The sequence below is a fragment of the Paralichthys olivaceus genome, chromosome 3 (assembly GCF_024713975.1).
Source record: "Paralichthys olivaceus isolate ysfri-2021 chromosome 3, ASM2471397v2, whole genome shotgun sequence".
In the NCBI taxonomy this organism is placed as follows: Eukaryota; Metazoa; Chordata; class Actinopteri; order Pleuronectiformes; family Paralichthyidae; genus Paralichthys; species Paralichthys olivaceus.
In genome coordinates, this window is record NC_091095.1 from 22152640 (window position 1) to 22173222 (window position 20583).

The 20583-nt window shown below is 41.8% G+C and overlaps 3 protein-coding genes and 1 long non-coding RNA gene across 4 annotated transcripts; 2 read left to right on the plus strand and 2 right to left on the minus strand.

Annotated features, from left to right (window-relative positions):
• Positions 1-211: 211 nt before the first annotated feature.
• LOC109625768 (tetratricopeptide repeat protein 39C) lies at positions 212-7853 on the minus strand. The gene is made up of 14 exons (XM_020081222.2): positions 7575-7853; positions 6680-6728; positions 5591-5719; positions 4636-4750; positions 3551-3911; positions 2686-2854; positions 2230-2323; positions 2024-2131; positions 1828-1937; positions 1621-1744; positions 1412-1509; positions 1214-1318; positions 551-589; positions 212-442 (listed from the first exon to the last, which is right to left on the minus strand). Exons 1-14 carry the CDS (start codon positions 7718-7720, stop codon positions 353-355), a joined length of 1737 nt encoding a protein of 578 aa, XP_019936781.1. The 5' UTR covers positions 7721-7853; the 3' UTR covers positions 212-352.
• Positions 7854-9489: 1636 nt separating this feature from the next.
• On the minus strand, positions 9490-15717 carry LOC138407252 (uncharacterized). The gene is made up of 5 exons (XR_011240679.1): positions 15506-15717; positions 13019-13234; positions 12835-12937; positions 12097-12269; positions 9490-11985 (listed from the first exon to the last, which is right to left on the minus strand). It is a non-coding gene; the product is annotated as an uncharacterized lncRNA (long non-coding RNA).
• On the plus strand, positions 10552-15941 carry LOC109625770 (allantoinase, mitochondrial). Its single transcript, XM_069522523.1, has 11 exons — positions 10552-10734; positions 10909-11060; positions 11882-11996; positions 12099-12245; positions 12332-12377; positions 12855-12948; positions 13034-13220; positions 13294-13432; positions 15135-15307; positions 15384-15416; positions 15494-15941. The coding sequence occupies exons 1-11, from the start codon at positions 10552-10554 to the stop codon at positions 15641-15643; spliced, it is 1419 nt and encodes a 472-aa protein (XP_069378624.1). The 3' UTR covers positions 15644-15941.
• Positions 15942-16975: 1034 nt separating this feature from the next.
• Positions 16976-20375, plus strand: agxta (alanine--glyoxylate and serine--pyruvate aminotransferase a). The gene is made up of 11 exons (XM_020081224.2): positions 16976-17280; positions 17782-17974; positions 18063-18127; positions 18279-18379; positions 18471-18541; positions 18653-18737; positions 18819-18917; positions 19038-19107; positions 19722-19817; positions 19937-20065; positions 20174-20375. The coding sequence occupies exons 1-11, from the start codon at positions 17122-17124 to the stop codon at positions 20279-20281; spliced, it is 1176 nt and encodes a 391-aa protein (XP_019936783.1). The 5' UTR covers positions 16976-17121; the 3' UTR covers positions 20282-20375.
• The last annotated feature ends 208 nt before the right edge of the window (positions 20376-20583 follow it).

Below are 20583 nucleotides of genomic sequence, written 5' to 3' on the forward strand. Positions count from 1 at the left end.
CCATGAGTTTTCCAGACTTGTGCAAAAACAAAAAAACATGTTTAAAGATTGGTAATTAGCTTGCTGGTCAACAACAAGACAAGATACAGTATAGTTAAGTATAGTATATATAGGCCTATATATAGAGCACAGTTTAGCATGAACACCCTCTATTTCTGCACACAGATGACACCTCATATCAACCTGTGTAACGAGGAAGACGACAAACAAGCGTATTTCTCTGCATCTGTATAAGAATGACAAACACAGGAGCCAGTTCACTGGGATGTCAAAGAGTTAGTTTAAATGGCTTGAAACGTGTCGTTAAAAGGCCATGAGCATAGCTTGAGCTGTCACAGCTTCTTCCCCGGAGTCACTGCGGCACTACTTCCCTCAATGAGGCCAGGGCGGAATGGATGCGGACATGAAGCCTGTTCTCAAAGTCGTAGCCCGTAAAATCCTCCTACAAACGTGACAGAGAGATATTTGTAACATTTAATATACTACACACATATATATATATATGTGCAAACACACAAAGTAAATGAGGATTACTGTGTGAATATTTTACCTTTGCTTGAAGTAGCAACGACCTTCCCTTTCCCACTGTCTGGATTGTAAAATAAACAAAAGAGTGGGTTAAGACTGAGCATCATTAGAATTCACATAAAATACAAACCTCCATCTATCTAATCAGCTCCACACTTAGCATGTGTATTGCTAATGGCCCAGGGAAGAGCAGTGCAGAGTTCGGTGTGATTTTTTACACATGATACATTCAGTATTAATACAAATTGAGTAAGAGGTGACCAGCGTTCTGGAGCAGTCAGAGGGGCTGGGCAGCGTGCCTTCAGTCTGTGGACTAAGTAAAACATGTCTTCATCTACATGCAGTGGTCGACAACTGAGTGAAACCACTTGGGGAATTTGCTTTCAGATCGTTTTGATGATTGAGTTTATTTTTTCTTTCACCAAATCAGACTGAGACAAACATTCTCGGTGTGCTGATCTCCGTTGTTTGTTTTGTCGCAGGCTGTTTCTTAACTTATATATAAACCACACATGTGAGCAGTAATAAAGAAAACTCAGTTTCATTTCATGAAGAACAGCGACTATGAAATCTTCTCTGCAGATAAACCAGGTCGGATGAACACTAAGTTTTCTAACTTCACTCTGCTTTAGAGCGAGCACTGCACTACTTACAGAAATATGAACACTATGTGCAACTGACTGACCTCAGGTTGTGCAAGGAGTATACATCCCAGTTCATAGACAGCATATGGTTGAACATATGAGTTGATCTGCCGTCCATACTCATCTCTAGCGGCCAACTGGAGCGACTGGATCCCACAGACATAGATAGAAAAAGTATTAAGAGTAACATCACCAGTTTAGATCATCTGTAGTGATTCAGTACTTGTGTGGGCTCATACCTGAACAGCATCTCTCATATTCCCATGACATTTGTGAATGGCACCAAGAAGGAGATGCTTCAAGCCTCTGCACGAAGCATCATCTACACTCTGTAACACTGAGCAGACACAAGAGGATTTCATCACATGCAGAAATGAAATCAAATTCGTAGAATTCTGTCAGCAGCTAACGTGGTTATGCTGGTATGAGTCATGCAGGTTACACTCACCCTGATTCATTATCTGCAATTTAGATGAGGAGCAGTTTTGAAGTGCTTTCCACAGATATAGCACTTCAATAACACCGAGGATGCATAGCTCTCTGGTGGGAGACATCTTTCTCAATCTCTCAGCCTGCAGAAATCAGACAGAGAAGGGCAATTTTATTTTGGCTCGTAAAAGAGAGAAAAAAAGGTAAAAAGTGCACAGAGACCCACCCTTTTGACGGCAAACTGCTCGATCTGGTTGTTTTTTCTCTTGAAGAGCTTCTGCACATCTTTGAAAACTCCACTCGCTCCATCCAGGTCGCCAGAAGCACCCTGACACACTGCAACATGACAAAAGGGACTTTGTAGGACACAGATTTGAAGCATCCCAACAGTGCAGGCATCCGTTTGTGTGTGTGAAGCTCACCGCCGGTTAAGTAAGCGTAGTAGCACTGTGACCAGCGCGACTCGTTCTTCAGCCTCTCAAACGACCTGAACGCATCTTCAAAATTCATCTCTATCATGCTGCACCATCCTGACACAATGACAAGCACAATGAACAAAATCAATCCTTTGCTGCACTGCACACCTCGTACCGGTATATCACAGCTAACCTGGTGAGAAGACACGTACCAATCTCATAGAGACACACATGCTGGATCTCTCTTTGGTCTGATGCAAGCTCTAATGCATCATGGAAACAGGCCAAAGCGCTGTTGATATGGCACTGGGGACACGGGAGAGAACACAGACACCAACAGGTAACAGTTGGACACACACGTCATGTATGTGCTGAATGACAATAAGATAAGTAGGTGGTTGATCTAATGTTGGTGAGTGATGAACCATCTGTCATGCATTTTAATTAAATATGTTTGAAGAGAGGTTGCTAAACTGGTTGATGCAGATTCCTTGCAGGTTTTTCCACCAAATGTCAAAATTATCTATATTTATACTTAACTTAAGTCTTTACTCAGCATCACAGCCCGGACTATCAAAGCCTGAACTCTGTCAAAGGCTACAGTCATCATTGATAATTAGGCTTAGAATTGATAATAATATTATCTGCCCTGAGTCTAGGATGCATACCTCTAGCCTCTGAACCCGTCCTTTAAAGAACATGAAGAGCGATGAGTTGGGGTAAACCACCGACTTTCTCTGCAGGATAGCTTTGGCCTCCATTAGCCCTGCATGTGTGTCAGAGCCATCCAGAGCGAAGAAAGGAAGCACTACTGTGTGGTACCACAGGAGGGCCAACCTGAGCAACACAACAGTCTTCAGTGAATGTGTGTTCACCTGAACATGTATGAAAAGTAAACATGCTCACGATCCGACAGATGAAAAGGGCACTGACATGTTGGTACACACACAACTGATTGACCGTCAACCAACCTTTATTACTGAGGTTTCATTTAAAAGTTCAATAGCAGATTTAGTGTTTTGCAGAGGTCATGGAATTCACATTTTTTAGAAGCACTTGGTTGATTCTTGCCCACTATGACAACCTGCTGATGAAGATGAACTCATATGATTGATTGAAAACTCTAGGACAGCAACCGTGTGAACCTTGGTGTGAGTTTTCTGTCAGCTGAATGTCTCCAGTTTCAAACAGCATTTTGAATTTAGCATAAAAATAGATATATGCTACATATGTAATCATCATATGCAATGAAGGAGATTATTATTAATGACAAAACTCTGCAGAAGTATCATGGATAACAGTGGGAGCATGTTACAGATTTGATTTGATTTCCTATTTCTTCAGTCTAGTTTTACATTTTTAACGTTTGCTCATCAAACTATTTATATATTTTTTAGGGTCGTAAAACAAACACCACTGACCGTCATGAAACCTTGATAAGAGCAGTTTCAAACTGTTAAATCAACTACAGTAACTGTAATAATATTCATTCATCTCTTCCTCTCTGGAATGAAATTGGCAGATTCTACTCACGTAGCCAGCGGCGCCTTCATGTCCTTGCTCTCGCTCGCATACATTAGGGAGGACAGGCCCTGGAGTCTGTCACCGGGAAAACCCAGGAGGTTGATAATCTTGAGCAGGTGTGGCGGCACCATTGAGATGCACAAATGGAAAAGGCCGTAGCCAAAGCTGACGGAGCCCTTGAGACGGTCCAGGGCCTCGGGCGTTACGCCGTTCTCCACCGGGGCGTTGTGGTTGGCGTTATCTGCTGAGAGGGAGTCCTGGTTGACAGAGGACCTGCGCTGACAGGTCTCCTGCAGCTGGCTGATGTCACTGTGGCACTTGTTGTACATTTTCCACGCCTTACGAAGAATCCAGCCTCCTTTGATGTAGGCTGTTAATGCAAAAAAGCAACAAGATACATTTAAGGAACAACCATAATTCTTAATAATTCAGAAAACATGATATATGATAATATTTTTATTTTCAGTCACTTCATTCGATTAATTAACTAAGCAATAGTTTCAGCACTTAATTAATAAGTAAAGGGGCAATCTCCCAATTTTACATCTACTTAAATCATAACGGGGAGTTTGACTCAGCCTGTGAAAACTGTTATAAAATGTCTTTGGTGATGTAAGAGAAGCTTCCTCATATCTGACAAAAAAAAATCAACCTGGTGATGTCACAGGGGAGGGTCTAGCAAAACCTGCTATTGGTCACATTATGGAAAATGTAGGATCCTGCATTTTTGAAGCGAAGGACATAAAGTATAATAATAAAGTGTATAAAGTAAAAATGTTGGCCCGTTCTCTTTTGAATCTGTCTCCTGTAAATCAAACACCTTTACAATATGAGTGTCCCTTTCATATTTCAAGTGTCTGCAAATGCCAATCGTGAAGTAAATACAGGAATTCATAACAGAGGTATAGTACATTTATAAGATAAAAGTTATTCCTTATTTACATTTGTAGAGATCCTCCCAATTATATAATCTGCCCTTCACTTTCTATAATAGTCCTCATACTGTTCAGCAGATGTGAGTACATCCATTATGTACGATTACTATAAGAGACACACATATGGGATCACACTGTTTGTCGGTTATTTTGAATTACCAGAAAGTTCCTGTTTGACAAAGGAGAGCACTGCGAGGTACACCTGACAGTCAGCAACGATGATCTGTCTCTGCAGGCGGTCCACGACAACAACACCTGACCTTTGAGAGTCCATCTGTAAGACACACACACACACACACAGATTTAATAATCAGTATGCACATGCACCCTGCAACTTGTTTCCCCACTGGCTGCTCGCCAGAGGAACAAGTAGTTCCTCCCCTGAGCTGCTAGGCAGCCCCCACACTGCTCATTCAGTTTGCTGATTACATTTCACAGAAGTGCTAATTCAATCTGTGAGTAGGTTTGGCATGATCTCACTGCAGCCTGCATCATTATGCCTGATGCCCACGACGTAAACATTGTTATCTGTATTGTAGCCTGAGAATACAATTGGGTCTGGACTTTCTCCGGAGTGTACCATTTATATAAGAACGCAGCAGATGCGTTCACAACAACGCAAAAATCTCCGGTGTTCAGGAGAGGGGTGGAGCAGCAGGCAGAGGCAGGATGTAACGTATTGATTCTGCTGCAGAGATCATGGGTTTTCGTTTACAGCACATCAACGCTGGCATTGACCCATATCCCAAAAGCTCTCTTGACATATTTTGCCGGTGTTTTCTACATGTTTGACACCACTTTTGCATGCTGAGATATTTGTTTTCTTTTATAATGTTTGCATCTGTCATCTGTTTGAAGCATTATCAACACACCCACTCGCTTGTGAAGAACCCAACAGAGGGTCTCCTGCTGTGCTCTCACGTCAGCTCATTCGGACATACTCCGCAGTTTTTACCAGGGGGCTAAAGTCTGGGTGCTCTCACTTGGACATTTGCGTTCTCATATACAGCCACTTTCGGAGAACGTCTCGGGATTACTGGGAGTTCAGTGCATGTCTGGAAGCAGCTTTAGTGACATTTTATTTTACGTCGTTCATGCACAGTTTTGCACTTACGCTCTTCTTTATTTTGTTTCTGATTGTCTCTATCACTCCGGCACTGTCGCTCTCACACAGTTTCTCAGTCGTCCTCAGGTCATCACAGGCCGTCTGCATCTTCTCCTCCTCAAATGTCATCATGGCATTCTGCAGTGAAATGCAGCACAAAATCCTGTCTTTGACACTGATGTAGGGTGGATTCAAATCATTGTTTATTCTTATTAGTTCAATATTGGATTTTCTTGTTTGACAGAGAAAAACTATGCTTGAGCTGGCTTACAATCCTGTAATAAGAGTAAAAGAGTGTTATGTAAGAGTCTTAATAAGCAGACGGGGACAAAGGGCTTCTTCTGTGAAACAATGAATGGAGAAACACGGTGACATAGCTGAGTGTTTGGGGCAGAATCAGAAAATCTTTGATGTGATGGTGCTTGAACCTTCAGAGATCAGTTTGAAATAATCACACATGAAGGAAGCAGGAAATACTTTATAATATATTGTATATTTTAGCCACTTTTAGATACAGGCCCTATGGTTTCACATTAGCTCGTATAACATTGGCTGTTCTGCATTTAATTATGACTGTGCACATACGAAGGCCTGCCATGATGGTCAGTAGTCTCCACCCCCACTGCCTTTAGGGCTATTTAGCATCTGGGGACAGGAGATGACATCATCTCTGCCTTCATATGGCATGTGACATGAGGGCCAGCGACAGCTATGTGCGTTTGTGTATGTGTGTGTGTGTGTGTGAAAACTCTCCCTCGCTCATCAGTGATGGTTGCTGCATTATAGTAATGTGCTTCCCTGCAAGAGCAATACTGATCTTGAAAGGAAGATGCATCCATTATGTTAATGGATGGAAAAAGCACAGGAGAGGATGCCAGTGGTGACAATGATGCAGTCAGTTTGACACGTTGGGTCACTTCAGGCCTTGATACGACAGAACATGGTTTTCCTGGAGGGTCAAAATTGAACCATGACCGTATGGGCTCTGCTGCTGAATCAGTTTTATTAATAGCTGTTTTACAATTTCTTAATCTTCTTAACATTCACTGGTGGTTTTATCTATTTGATCATTTTATCACCAGCTGAGAGGAAGCTCACCAGAAAACTGACGAAACTGGCCCCGAAGCTCATCAGTGGGCTCTGGGTCCTAGAGAGGGAAGAAACAACCACAAAACCACAAACAAATGTTTAAAATTAGAATCACAATAAGATCTCACTCGTAGTCATGCAATACAGTAGTCTTAGCAATGCTCTATATGAAGGCTATGAATTGTAGATTTAAAATGTGTGTCAGACTTCATTTACTTCATTTTACTATATGTATTCATTTACAGATCCAGATCCAGTTGTCTCTGGTGCTGGTGCCTTCCTCGCGCCAACCGGTCCAAAATTCCAGGCTCAAATGAACAATGCATGTTAAGATATTTGTGTCTGATCTGGGACTTGGACCATTGGTTTGAAATTCTTGACCTCAAAAAAACGTTTGTTCTATGAGACACCTGACTGATACAACACATTTTCATGGTTTTGAGCCCATTTGTGTCTGCATTTACTGAGTGGTTCAGATCCATTCCAGCACAGAATCATGTGGAGGAACAGAACTTTTCCTCCTGGGAAACAGAGTAAATTCTGGAGCAGGTACGACCACATGACACTTAAATGACTGATGTCAATAACTTTCTGTTTGATGTGCAGGAGACAAATTCCTTAAAAACAAGTGGCAGGGAATCCCAGGCAGGATTGACACCTGGGGGTTCATAGACCCTCACTCACTGATCCACAGCCTCCCAAAGCAAAACCCAATCATTCATTGAATTATACTGTTATGATTATATATGTATGAAGTCATCGGTTCGGTCAGTACATGCTGTACCCTGAGTTACAATCAAATGTTTTTGCCACTTGCAGCTTTTTTCTTTCCGATTATTCGTCTTCGTGCAATCACAGATATTACATGCAACATATGGTCCGATAAGAAATAAAACCTAATCACCTGTATCTCCTGAAGAGCTCGTCGCTCTCCTTGAATCCGTTGTTGAGCAGCATGTTGATTCCTTGCAGAGCCATCTCAGCATCATCTATGTGCTCTGCCTTCTCCTCCACTTGCTGCTGCTGCTGCTGCTGCTCGGGACCCGCCATTGTTTATACCACCGCTCAGAGGCTGCGGGATCAAACCACTGCGATGGAGAAATAAATATGATCTGGATGCGTCTCTGGAACAAACCCGCATTGGTTTATTTCCACAGACAGAGGACACGGATTGAAACAGGGACGCGCCTCTGGTTCGGCTGGAAAAGAAAAAACAGCAGCTTCTGCAGGCTCCAGCCGTCTGTGCGCGTCAGGGAGAGGCCAGTGGTGTCCACACGGACTCAGTCACTCTGCAACACCCACGCACTATCAGCATTGTACGCTTCTTGCTGAGGTCAATCACAAACCAACACGCCGTCGGTCGTTAGTAAATCAGCCATCCGTCACTTTGCAGCATCCGATGCATTACATTACATAACACAGAGCGGGCATCCAGGCTGCTCCGCCAGCCCCACGTAATGCGCTCGTCGAACGGCCTGGCGTCATAACGCACAGCGCATCGTGCCGGCAGGATGGAGGGAGGAGAAACCCGCTGAGGCAAAGCTGTATCGTGTCAGCCTCCATCAGTCGAGCTCACCCCTCCCATCCTCACACCCATATCCCCCCTCCTCCTCCTCCTCCCATCCTCACCCACAGCCAATGGACGCACAGCTGGAGCAGCCTTCAGCCTCACAGGAGACAGACAGGAGAGGGGGAGAGAGATGGAGCTGCCGGTCACGCTCTAGTTTTATTATATGGACAATAATCATTATTGAATTATTTTATATCATCATGACACCTGATTGAAACCTGTTCTTTTAAGATCCTTTAACACAAATGATTGTCTCTACATTTCACAGCTTGTGGATTTAATAGCATTATTACATATTATGACATATTGACATTCATATTTTCTATTCTATAAATACATCGGATAAATCATTTCCATGTTGGATATTTTTCAAGGCCCTGACAAACCACTATATTATATTATAATCAGGCTCTGTTCATTGGCAACTTATTGTATATAGAAGAAATCATACAGCAAATGTTATATTTGAACAATACTATTAATAATAAAACCAGAGGAATTGATAATCTTGCAGTGGTCTCTTTGAATCTGAAAATTCTTCTCAAGCCTCACAAGCTGCTTCCGTCCAGAAGTGGAGGACTGAATTATTTCTTACTTTATTGGTGTTTCTAGATTTAATAGACATTGTACTACTAGTATTTTTTTACTACATTATAATACATTGTAATACTGTGTAATATTTGTACCACTGTGTCATTTTGTACTACTATTTGATACTTTTAAGGATTTTTCAAACTGTTGATATTTCTTGTTTCATTGAAATACCTTGAATAATTGTTCTCTTTTACAGGATGTAAATAAAATGTATTGATTGTATTTCAGTCCAGTGCCTCATCATAACACAAAGTCAACTAAAGATTCAGGCCTGAGTGAAATGCATTTTTCAGGTGTGTTATTATGGACGGGGATTAAAACTGAGCAGATCTCAGGATGCATTCAGATCTGTATCGCAGCATTGAACACTTGTGATTGGATCTGAGCTGTGACTTAGTGATGATCAAACCTTTATCAACCAATCAAATGTATTCATATAGCACGGTATCACAACAAACAGCTGTCTCAGGGTGCTGCACTAAAGTCCAAGAACTTAAGAAAGACAAAATCCAACTTGTTCCACTCCGAGCAAGCATGAGCAAGTGTAAGGGGTGAGGAGTGTAATCTTATAGAATGGTTGCAGATTCAGAGGATATCTGGGGAGAGACGCTGTCTGTCGGTGACGTTAGATAAACAGAGGGCGGAAGCAGCAGACGCCGGTGCATACAATCATTTATTACAGGGTTTTCTTTTAACAACAGGAGTCCTGCAATACAATAATACAAACTCTCTCAATGAGGATCGAAAAGCCAGGTGGGTCAATGTCTGTTAAAAAAGAGAAGTCTCTGCTTCTTAAAAGAAAAGTCTTCCAGACCGGGACAGTGGTAACACGTGGGGTTCAGAACTGCGGTCAAGTGAGCAGACGTTCGTCTTTTTCTGATTTCAAGTGCGCCCGTATTACAGAATGTATGGCAAAGGCAGGTAGTCCATGATACGGAGCGAGCCAATCTTTCATGCTACTGTAAAATCCCTTTATTCCATACTTTATGACAAAGGTTGATCTCAGGACCATCCTGACTGTTCACTCACTCAGTATCAAGACTATTTACTGTATCATTTTGGAGAAATTCAGCCTCAAAGTTCATTATTTTGAATTGAAAAAGGCATTATGTGCAATATTTACTCTACTGTCAAATCTCTTTATGACGCGTCGTAACACTCTGGATTTTTCCGTCTCCGTCTCGGTGTCTTTCGCCGGGTCTTCCTCTCCATCTTCTCCAGACGCGCTCGCTCCCTGTTGCCACTCCTCCTCCACGTTTTGTCCGGTTTCTCCTTCCGGTTCAGATCCTTTCTTCCGCCGTCGATTGGTTCGTTCTTCTCCCAGGTGCAGTGCGTTCAGCATTCTGTGCTGCGTCTCGTGGCAGTGGGACATTTCTGAAACATGCAGTGAAAACTAAAAACACACTGGGGAATAAAGACATGCAGGGATGAAACTGTAAAATATCAAATAAAACCAGTCCACACTGCCGTGCGACACAAGCAACAGAGACTGTCCGTCCTCCAAAGGGGGGCGTGGCAGAAGAAGGTTGAGAACCCCTTCCGCCGCGCTCAGCTCGATCACACTGATCACATATATATCCATGAACTCTCCTCACACTTACCTGCTACCAGACTGACTTGTTATCGACACACGGGTTAGAGACACACACATGCACACGCACAGAGGAAAAGTCAACAGAAGCTTCAAACTTTGGACCAGACAGGGGGGGGGGGGGGGATGTCAGTGCAGCTCTGTCGGTCAGTAGAAACAGACATGGAGCTGGGGTCTACTGTGACGGCTGTGAGGAGTCAGAGGGTCCTGATAGGAGACCGTGTCTGTCCTGCTGTTGTCCTCATAAAGGATGGAAGAATCCATCACATCCTCTCTGACATCAACTTCCCTGCAGATGTTGGATGTGAGGTAAGCTGACTCCCACTGATCTCAGTGCAGCATGCTCTGCCTCCTGGAATTCAAATGTAGTGAGGAGATGTTTGATGTTATAAGAGCAAACACTTTGACCTGACTCTCGTATTCATCAGTTTGATTAAATAAAACATTCTTAGAGATGCCATCTGTTCTCCCCTGCGATTGTAGGTGCTTGATGTCGGTGACAGTGTGGTGATGCCCGGCATTGTGGACAGCCATGTCCATGTGAATGAACCAGGACGCACCTCCTGGGAGGGTTTCTGGACCGCCACCAGGGCTGCAGCAGCTGGAGGGGTGACAACGATTGTAGACATGCCCCTGTAAGTTGGAGACTCCCTCCACGACCCCCTAACATCAATCAGTGGCCATCCAAGAACAGATGACTCCAGGGCAACTGGACTGTCTCTCTCATCCAAGAGGCTTCATTAGTTATTCTGATGAAGGTGAAATGTCTAATTGCCCTTCAGTCATTTTTTCTTGGATGATTATGACATAGGTGATAATCCTCACAGAAACCCACTGTTTGACGAAGGGAAGGTTTTAGTTTCAGTGGAAGGCAGCAGGGTAAACAGAGAGTGCAATACAGATTATAAACAGTAATACAGGTTTGACATATGACGTAAAGGTGACTCTAGGAGTCATATTCATGCTGTTTGTTATTCCTGCAAACTGCCAGCATCTGAGCAACTTCTAAAATGTTATGTTTTTATATATAAAGATTAAAAAGCATAATACTTTTAACATAGTATTTCTTTATTAAGTATATTAATTACTATTTCAATTAATATAACTATTTAATTCAACTACTGGTTTCACTAAGCTGGAGTGTATTTGTTGTAACTCTTTAGCTTTTAGCTATAGTGTCTCTGGGAAGATACGAAAAATAAAGTTTAGATCTTTAGGACAATATATAAGCAGTTGAATTTTGTTTTGCTAATAATACATATTTATATGAGAAATTTCAGAAAAACTAACTACTGGAGAATAGCCTCTGAAGATAACATTATTTATTTACCTGTAAATCTAAGGAAATAGTCAGTAAAAGATTGAGATATTCTTAGAATGGAACTTAATGAAACTAAATATGCTTTTAGGTTAAACATTTTAAACAGTTTCTTTTCTATTTTTAAACTTCACACAGAAATAGCATCCCTCCAACCACCACTCTGGATCATTTTCACGAGAAGCTGCAGACGGCAACAGGGAGTTGCTTTGTGGATACAGCCTTCTGGGGAGGTGTAATTCCTAATAATCAGGTCGGCCACATGCAGTGGAACAGTTGAAACAAAGATAAACACATTGTCAGTCAGACTGTACTGAATTAGAACCAAAGACAAACAGCAGATGTCTCCTTACAGCTTGAACTGCGGCCCATGATCCAGGCTGGAGTAGCTGGCTTCAAATGTTTCCTCATCCATAGTGGTGTGGACGAGTTTCCCCATGTGTCTGACTCTGATCTACACACGGCCATGAAGCAGCTGCAAGGCACAGGAAGTGTCCTGCTGGTAACCTCCACAACATTTACTATACTTGAAAATAAAAGAGTACAGTGTTTTAATTGAAATATATTTTGCTTTGTCTCCTCCTCCAGTTTCATGCAGAGGTAGATGTTGAGCAAACAACAGAGGAGACAGCTGGTAAGAATGATTTCACATATCCCACATATTTTTGCATAATTATTGCTTGCTAACTGTTCTGATGTGTTTTTGTTATTTAAACAAGCTTAAATAATTTGAATATGCACAGAAAGAACAATGGTGGACAGCAACATTGTATTTTTTCTACAAACAATACAAACTCAGCTAATGTTTGGTCAAATGCAGTACCCAACATGTATTTGTATTTTCTAATGGTTATTTGGAATGTATGATAATATTAATATTTCAAAAAGATAGTTATAAGCACTTGGAAAACTATGCAATGGGGGGTTTCTTAAACAAAACAAATTCAAACACTTTATTTAAGGTATCTAAAATCAAGGTTTATAATACATGCTCTGGTTTGAATAAGCTCTTGAAGTCAGAGGTAAATTATTTACATTTATATATTATACAATTATCAACATATTATTTGTTTTCAGTCACACATACTCACCGAACCTTTTTCCATGTTAGACCCTTGTCAGTACTCCACTTTTCTGCAGTCCAGGCCAGATGTCATGGAGATAGAGGCCATTCGAACTGTCACAGAACTCTGTCTGCAGTACAAGTAAGAACATGTTGAGAAATATCCACAACACAATAGCAGATCACTCTGGAGAGGATTTGATTGCGTCTACCTCTCCCTGCTCCAGGGTGCGGTGCCATATCGTTCATTTGTCCTCTGCAAAGTGTCTGAAACTGATCCAGGAGGCGCGGCTGGCCGGGGCCCCGCTGACGGTGGAGACGACCCACCACTACCTCAGCCTGTGTGCTGAGAACATACCTGCAGGGGCCACGCAGTTCAAGTGCTGTCCTCCCATCAGAGGATTAGAGAACCAGGTAAAGGGAACAGGCTGCAGAGTGGATGAAAATATGAATACTGTGTTTTCACTGATCGATTGTGCCCCTTTAGGAGCAGTTGTGGTCAGCACTGAAAGCTGGGCAGATTGACATGGTGGTGTCTGATCACTCTCCCTGCACCCCTGATCTGAAGAAGCTGGATAGTGGAGACTTCACTCAGGCCTGGGGAGGAATTTCTTCACTGCAGTTTGGTAACTAGAATGACTCATTCCACTGCCAAGTCCCATTAAAGTCCATTAAGCTGCACCAAATTTCACACACTCATATATATCAATACCCTCAATGTGATTTGAAACACCTTATCTGTCAATGTTAAAGAAAGAGAAAACAAATCCTGGCTCTGCGCCCTGATCCATACTACCTCCTTCCACCAAGTTTCATGGTAATCCATCCTTTAGTTGTATTAACCTGCTTACAAGCATACAAATAAAGCATGTAAAACTCAATCCAATGTAACATTAGACTTACATATATGCCACTGACACAGGACTGTGACTTTATATTGCACCTGTCACCCTAAATCTCGACCAAATCTGGATCAGCCATTTTTCAGATTGCCCAACTTCAAACTTTTCATTCAGCGTATTGGACATCCAGGACAAACACGAGCAAACACTACAGCAGATAAAGAGGAGGAGTCGCCACATAGACACTGGGGTCAAGCCATAAAATGACTGATGTGTGCTGACTGGCACTACTAAATCAAATATAAGCTACTACAAATAAAAATATAATAGTATCGTTTGACAATCATCAGAGCTTGTTCATTAGCTTCCCTAAATCCAATTTAGCAGTAGTCCATTAAGTAACTGCAGCTAAGTTTTATGCTATGACACCTTTGTCAAAAAACCTCTGGAAGAAAATGTTGCTGTTTTTAAAGCCACAAAGGCTGAGCGGTGTGTCAACTGTAATTTTTTTCACCAGCCCATGTTTGATGAAACATCCTCATGCCTCATCGTCTGTCTCAAAAGTACATGGTAAATGGAGTTTATCCATATAGCACTTTTCCAGTCTTATCGACCACTCAAAGAGATTTACAGTATGAGTTGGATTCACCCATTCACACACATTTAGACTGGAGGTGCTGGGGATTGAATCACCCCATGGACGACTTGCTCTACCTCATTAGTTTTGGCGCACCGGTGTCCCAAGTTCTCTGAATAATTAATTATATTTCTCACTCCTAATGGAGAGTGATATGACACACATTAGTAAATAGAAGTCAGGTGATACTGCTTACTTAATTTCCCTTCGGGGATGTATAAAGTAATCTATCTATTTTACTAGTTTTAGTTTATAAATTTACACCATTAGTGCAAATTTTAATCCACCAATCTCCAGCTTTATGCTGCAAATCTAAACATGCTCTGGCATCAATGTGAAGTCTGCACGGATGCTGTCACAGAGCCATGACAGCCATGTTAATCACTGTCTGTGGAGCAGAGCCAGGATTTGTCTCTACTTGACAAATCCTCTCTGCTGCTCAGCTGAAGGCTACACAAGCAAACACTCACAAAACAAGACAGTTCTGTGAAGTATTACAGGAATAATATATGCACATTTTAGGGTGGATTACGTGTTCGCTCCTTCTTTCCTCCCCCGATAATCTGTTTCATAATCACCCACACTGGGCAAAGTTTGCAGGGAGGTAAATACGAGCTGTGTGCTAGTGTAGAGGGCGAAGGTCATTTACTGTTCTGACAGAGTGGACATGAGGAACACAGTGAAATACAGATCAGAATGATGACAGTACCTTGCATGATTGTACTTGTCAGGATTAATAAATGCAGGAGAGAAAAACATTCAGTGAGAACTGCATAACGCTTTTCATATTTGACTGGTGCTCACACAAGTATTTACAGGATTGTTTATCACTGTCAACATGTTCACCAGGTCTGCCTCTGTTCTGGAGTTCTGCCAGAAACAGAGGCTTCCAGCTGTGTGATGTGGCGAGGCTTCTCAGCCACAGAACAGCCCAGCTGTGCAGTCTTGACAGCCAGAAAGGCAGCCTGAGCCCCGGCTATGATGCCGACTTGGTTATATGGGACCCAGAGAGAGAATTTGAGGTAAGTATGAGTCCTTATCTTTTACCATCCCCTAATCCTCAATCAGATTTGTTTCATGGTCTGTTGTACTTCACAGATTCAAGAGGCAGGTATACATCATAAAAACAAGGTGAGTAAAACCATGATTTAATGAACAGTACGATGGAGCGAGCACAGATTGTTGATGGGTTGATGGTGTTTGTGCAGACAACTCCTTACCTTGGCACCACACTGCATGGCGTGGTGTGTGCCACCATCCTCAGAGGACGGCTGGTGTACAAAGAAGGCTCCTTCTGCCCCGAGCCTCTGGGCAAACACCTCCTCATCCCACAGAGGGAAACTCAAGCCCAGCTCTGAAGCGTTGTAATGACTGACCATCGTTTCTGTCACACCGATGAAACATTTCTCATTTGAGAAAGAACTGGGAACACCTGATGGTTTGATAGATTGTTAAAGACATGGTTGTAACGTGTAATAATGTCAGAGTCACTATATATTAAAATGTCTACAATTGTCCATCTGAAGAAAGTTACTAAAACATCAGTAAAAGCGTAATTTGAACATGTTTGGCTTATTGTGTTAGTCATATTCTGAGAGTGTAAGTTTAGGGCACGTGGATCAAACTGAATTAAACATATTACAGCTGGAAAAAAAACCATCCATCAATCCATCATTTTTCTTCTTCTCTTATTTCTCACACCCCCTGTATACACTCTTTATATATTCCAATGAGGCAAACTATTTATTCCTGTATTGTAATAATCACTTAATTTATACAATATAACAACAAACTATTGGTTATTCTTAATAAGCTTTAGATTATGTCTCTGAGTTTAGTGCATTGCTTCTCTGTATGACATGCTTTTCTTACTTCATAGTGAGGTCATTATCCTAACATATAACCATAAATCATTTTTCAGTCTATATGAGCTTTAAAGGTCCAGTGTGTGGAATGTTGTGATATCTAATGTTAGAATTGCATGTTGCAGCTGAACAGCCCTCACCTCACCCTCCCCTAAACATGAAAAAGAGCCTGTGGTAGCATAGAAACTCAAAAGTTGTTTAGTTTGTCCAGTCTGGACTAATGTAAAAAACATGGTGGCCTCCATAGAGAGGGTCCCCTCGATGTAAATATAAAGTATTTAAATATAAAGGACCTTTTCTGGGGTAAAGAAAACTACAATTCATACAATTTAGTTGAAATGAACTAGTGAAAACATCATGAGGATTATTCTGCATTAAATTTCTGCCAATAGATCCCTTCACCTAAATCTTACACACTGGACCTTTAAGTCATGAATGTAGTCCTATAGTGTATTTTGTTTTTGAATGATACAGTTAACCTCTCCCATTTTATTGATCGTCTGATCAATAGAAGTTTTAGACTGTCTCCCTCCATAGTCCAACTACTGTATTTGTGTGGACACACACACACACACACACACACACACACACACACACACACTAAAACTTGCATAAAATATTCATAAAAAATGAGGTGAACCATGAATTACTGGTGCCTCAACATGACTACAGACTGGATGTTCAGCCTGGAAAACCATCAAGATCAGTGTAATAATTGAACCTGGAGAGTTAGTAGTCAATATTTAACATTTGAGGACATTTTAACTTTCTTATCTGTAACGTTGGGGAAGAACCAAGGTACCCGAGCTCAGAAAGCAGCCAGTGTTGACAGAAAGTGAGAGAATGTTGTGACAGACTTGTGACCTAAGGCCCTCACTGGTCAAACAGAGGGGTGTGCTCAGCCGAGGCTTTACTTCGCCTGTTTCCACGGCTCTTTGTGGTTTTACTGCTCGTGTCACATCGCTGGAAACATGTCGTCCAGCCCTGTACCTCCACCAAAGTGCCTACAGAAACCGCTGGTGGTTCCTTACCGTCACATGTTTGGACCAGGACCTTCCAACGTCCCCCCTCGTATCCTGCAGGCCGGGGCCAATCCTGTCATCGGACACATGCACCCAGAGATATTTCAGGTAACTCTGTATAAACAGTTCATAGAGAAGCAATAACTCAGTTTCAAAGACAGGTTAAAGTCACAATCTGTCTCCATCCTGAGTCACAGTAAAATGTAACATCTACTAGGAATTACATCAGATAGAAACAAAAGTGTTGCACTTACACATTCATTCAACTACTGGTTCAACAACTCTTTTGTTTCATATACCATTTCGCTTTTACTCTAATACACTTCAATGGGAAATATGCATCTAGAAACCAGCAACTATTCACATTTAAGAGGCCTGAGAACCAGTTTTTCCAATTCCTTTCTTTAAAATGACTCATTATCCAGAACCATTTTCTGATCATGTGCTTTCTTACTACAAATTTGATTATACAAATTTAAAGGGTTGCAGCAAACCAGGGTTATGACTACACAGGCTGCTGCTTATTTAAGGCTACAGGGTGGAATAGTACAGATAATACATTTCTATCTATACCTTTCCTCACTAAAGATTTTTCATTTCACATTGCAGATAATGGATGACATCAAAAGTGGAATCCAGTACATTTTTCAGACTCAGAACCGTGTGACTTTAGCTGTGAGCGGCACTGGCCACACCGCCATGGAGTGTGCCATCTTCAACACAGTGGAGCCCGGGGAGAGTGTTCTGACGGCAGTAAATGGGATATGGGGAGAGCGAGCGGCAGACATGGCCGAGAGGATAGGTACTTTAAAATCATTATCAAATGATGGAATTCAAATCCTAAAAAAAAGTACAATCATGACAGAAGACCATGTGTGTCAATCCAACAGGTGCCAGAGTGAATACCATTGTAGCGCCTCCTGGGGGCTTCCTCACCAACGAAAACATTGAGCAGGTATTAGACTTCATTGACCCCTGTGGGTTTTTTGACAAGTCATTTCAGTACTATCAAAACAATTGATGCATCAATTAATTTATTAATAACCAATTTCTACTAATTTCCATTAAAGCTGGTTCAGAGTGCTCTTACTGTTATCTCATCACAGGCCTTAGCAAAGCACCGGCCCGCCCTGTTCTTCCTCGCACATGGAGAATCTTCCACAGGAGTCTTGCATCCTTTAGATGGAATTGGACAGCTGTGCCACAAGTGAGACACACCACTCACACATCTGTCTTCATCACATCTGTAACAAAGGATAAGCAGATGATAACAGATGTGTTATGACTTGTGTCCTCAGGTATAACTGCCTGTTTCTCGTAGACTCTGTGGCTTCAATTGGAGGAGCCCCTCTGCACATGGACCAGCAAGGTTTATTCTTGAATCCTGACCAATGTTTTCCAGGGGCACAACTGATGAAATCATTTGACATATTTGTACTGTGCTTCCTCACAATGTTTTTGTAAACGTCCATATTGACAGGGATAGACATCCTCTACACGGGCTCTCAGAAGGTACTAAATGCTCCACCGGGTACAGCCCCTATCTCCTTCAGTGAGAGAGCATGGTGAGATCTGTATACACCTACATACATATATACCTATAGATAAACGTCACATTAGTATTTTTAATGCTGAATTGTCCACAGCCAGAAAATATTCAACCGAAAGACAAAGCCAGTGTCATTCTTCCTGGATTTAAATTGGCTCGCAAACTACTGGGGATGTGATGGCAAGCCGTCAAGAGTGTGAGACATCTTTGTTTCCTGCAGACTGGATCTGATCACATTTCAAAAACTGGTTTCATCTTTAGCCGTACTTGCACAATTTCTGTTGATTGCTCTCTCTGCTTCATCTCCTCTCTATAGATATCACCACACAGGCCCAGTCACTGCTTTTTACTCTCTGAGGGAGAGCCTGGCTGTGCTTGCTGAAGAGGTGGGACATGTGCTTGAGAGTAATTGTTTGATTTTGCTTTGAGCCGCAACAGTTCTGCAGCCATTGAGCATTATAATATTGTACCTCTGTGCCAACAATATACTTTTGTCAGAACAAGGACGAAATATAAATTACCTACAGGAGCTTTTGCTTTGGTATGGACTGTAGCAACTTGTTGTTTTTGATCCATGTTCGTATCACGGCTGCAGGGACACTAATTACATTGTTATGGCTGGTCAGTCCAACAACAACTCAGATAGTTACACAACTAGTGCATGATATTTTGTAAATATATACACATTCCCCAGAGGATGGTTCCTCCTGACTCTAGTGATCTGCTGATCTGCACAATCGTCAGGTCAAAAGGATTTGTTAAGTGCTTTAGTTTATGACCAGACACTATAAAACCTCTGTTGAGGTTATCATGCTAAACCAAGATGGTGAACATGGTAAACATTACAGCTGCTACACATGTGTGTATTGTCTTCATGTATGTCAAACAAAAACCCTGATCAGTTCACTGGAAACTAGCGTAAAGTAAATGTAAGTATGATATAGGTAAATGGTTGTTATTGTATAATGTTTGTTCAAATGACATGTTTTGTTGATCGAAGGGTCTGGAGAGATCATGGGAAAGACACAAAGAAGTGGCGGAATACTTCCACACTGGCCTAGAAAGCATGGGTCTCCAACTTTTTGTCAAAGAAAAAGTGAGTCTTCAGTTTCACGACAACCGATTATTTGTTGTTGGTGGATTTCACACTCTCATTCAAGTCACTGTTATAACAATAAAACACCTCACCATGTCTGGATTCAATGGTTGTTACAGAAAGCAAGGCTGCCGACTGTCACCACCATTGTTGCTCCTCCTGGATATGACTGGAAAGAGATCACTACCTACGTAATGAAAACACATAATTTAGAAATTTCCGGAGGACTTGGACCATCAGTTGGCTTGGTAAATGATTATTTGTCTGTATACTCACTTCTTGTTTTGTTTGCACTCCAAGAAGTTGCTGGAAACGTGTGCGTGGCCTGAGTCTCAGATGTCTTTTGGTCTTTTCAGGTGTTACGTGTGGGACTGATGGGATGCAACAGCAGCAAGGCCCATGTTGACATGGTGCTGGCAGCACTGAAAGATGCTATGAAACACTGTCATGAGAACAAATTGTGAATCGTGATGGTGATGATGGTGCAGAGATGATCCTACAACAGTGTTACTGTTAAACTAGAGACTGTGTATTTGAAATAAATCATTACTCTCCTAAGTTGTCTTGTGCAGTTGAGTCATTATGTGAATGGGAACGTTTGGCTTTCCCTCATAGTGCTGTACTACCTCTGTAGTACCTCTGTCATCCAAGTCTTTACCTGGTGCAACAGTCTAATGTAAACTTAAATTTACAAACCTGTTTGACAAAATTCTAATCTAAAGGGTTTATTAGATAGGGTTACATGTATCCTAACTAACTGCATTTT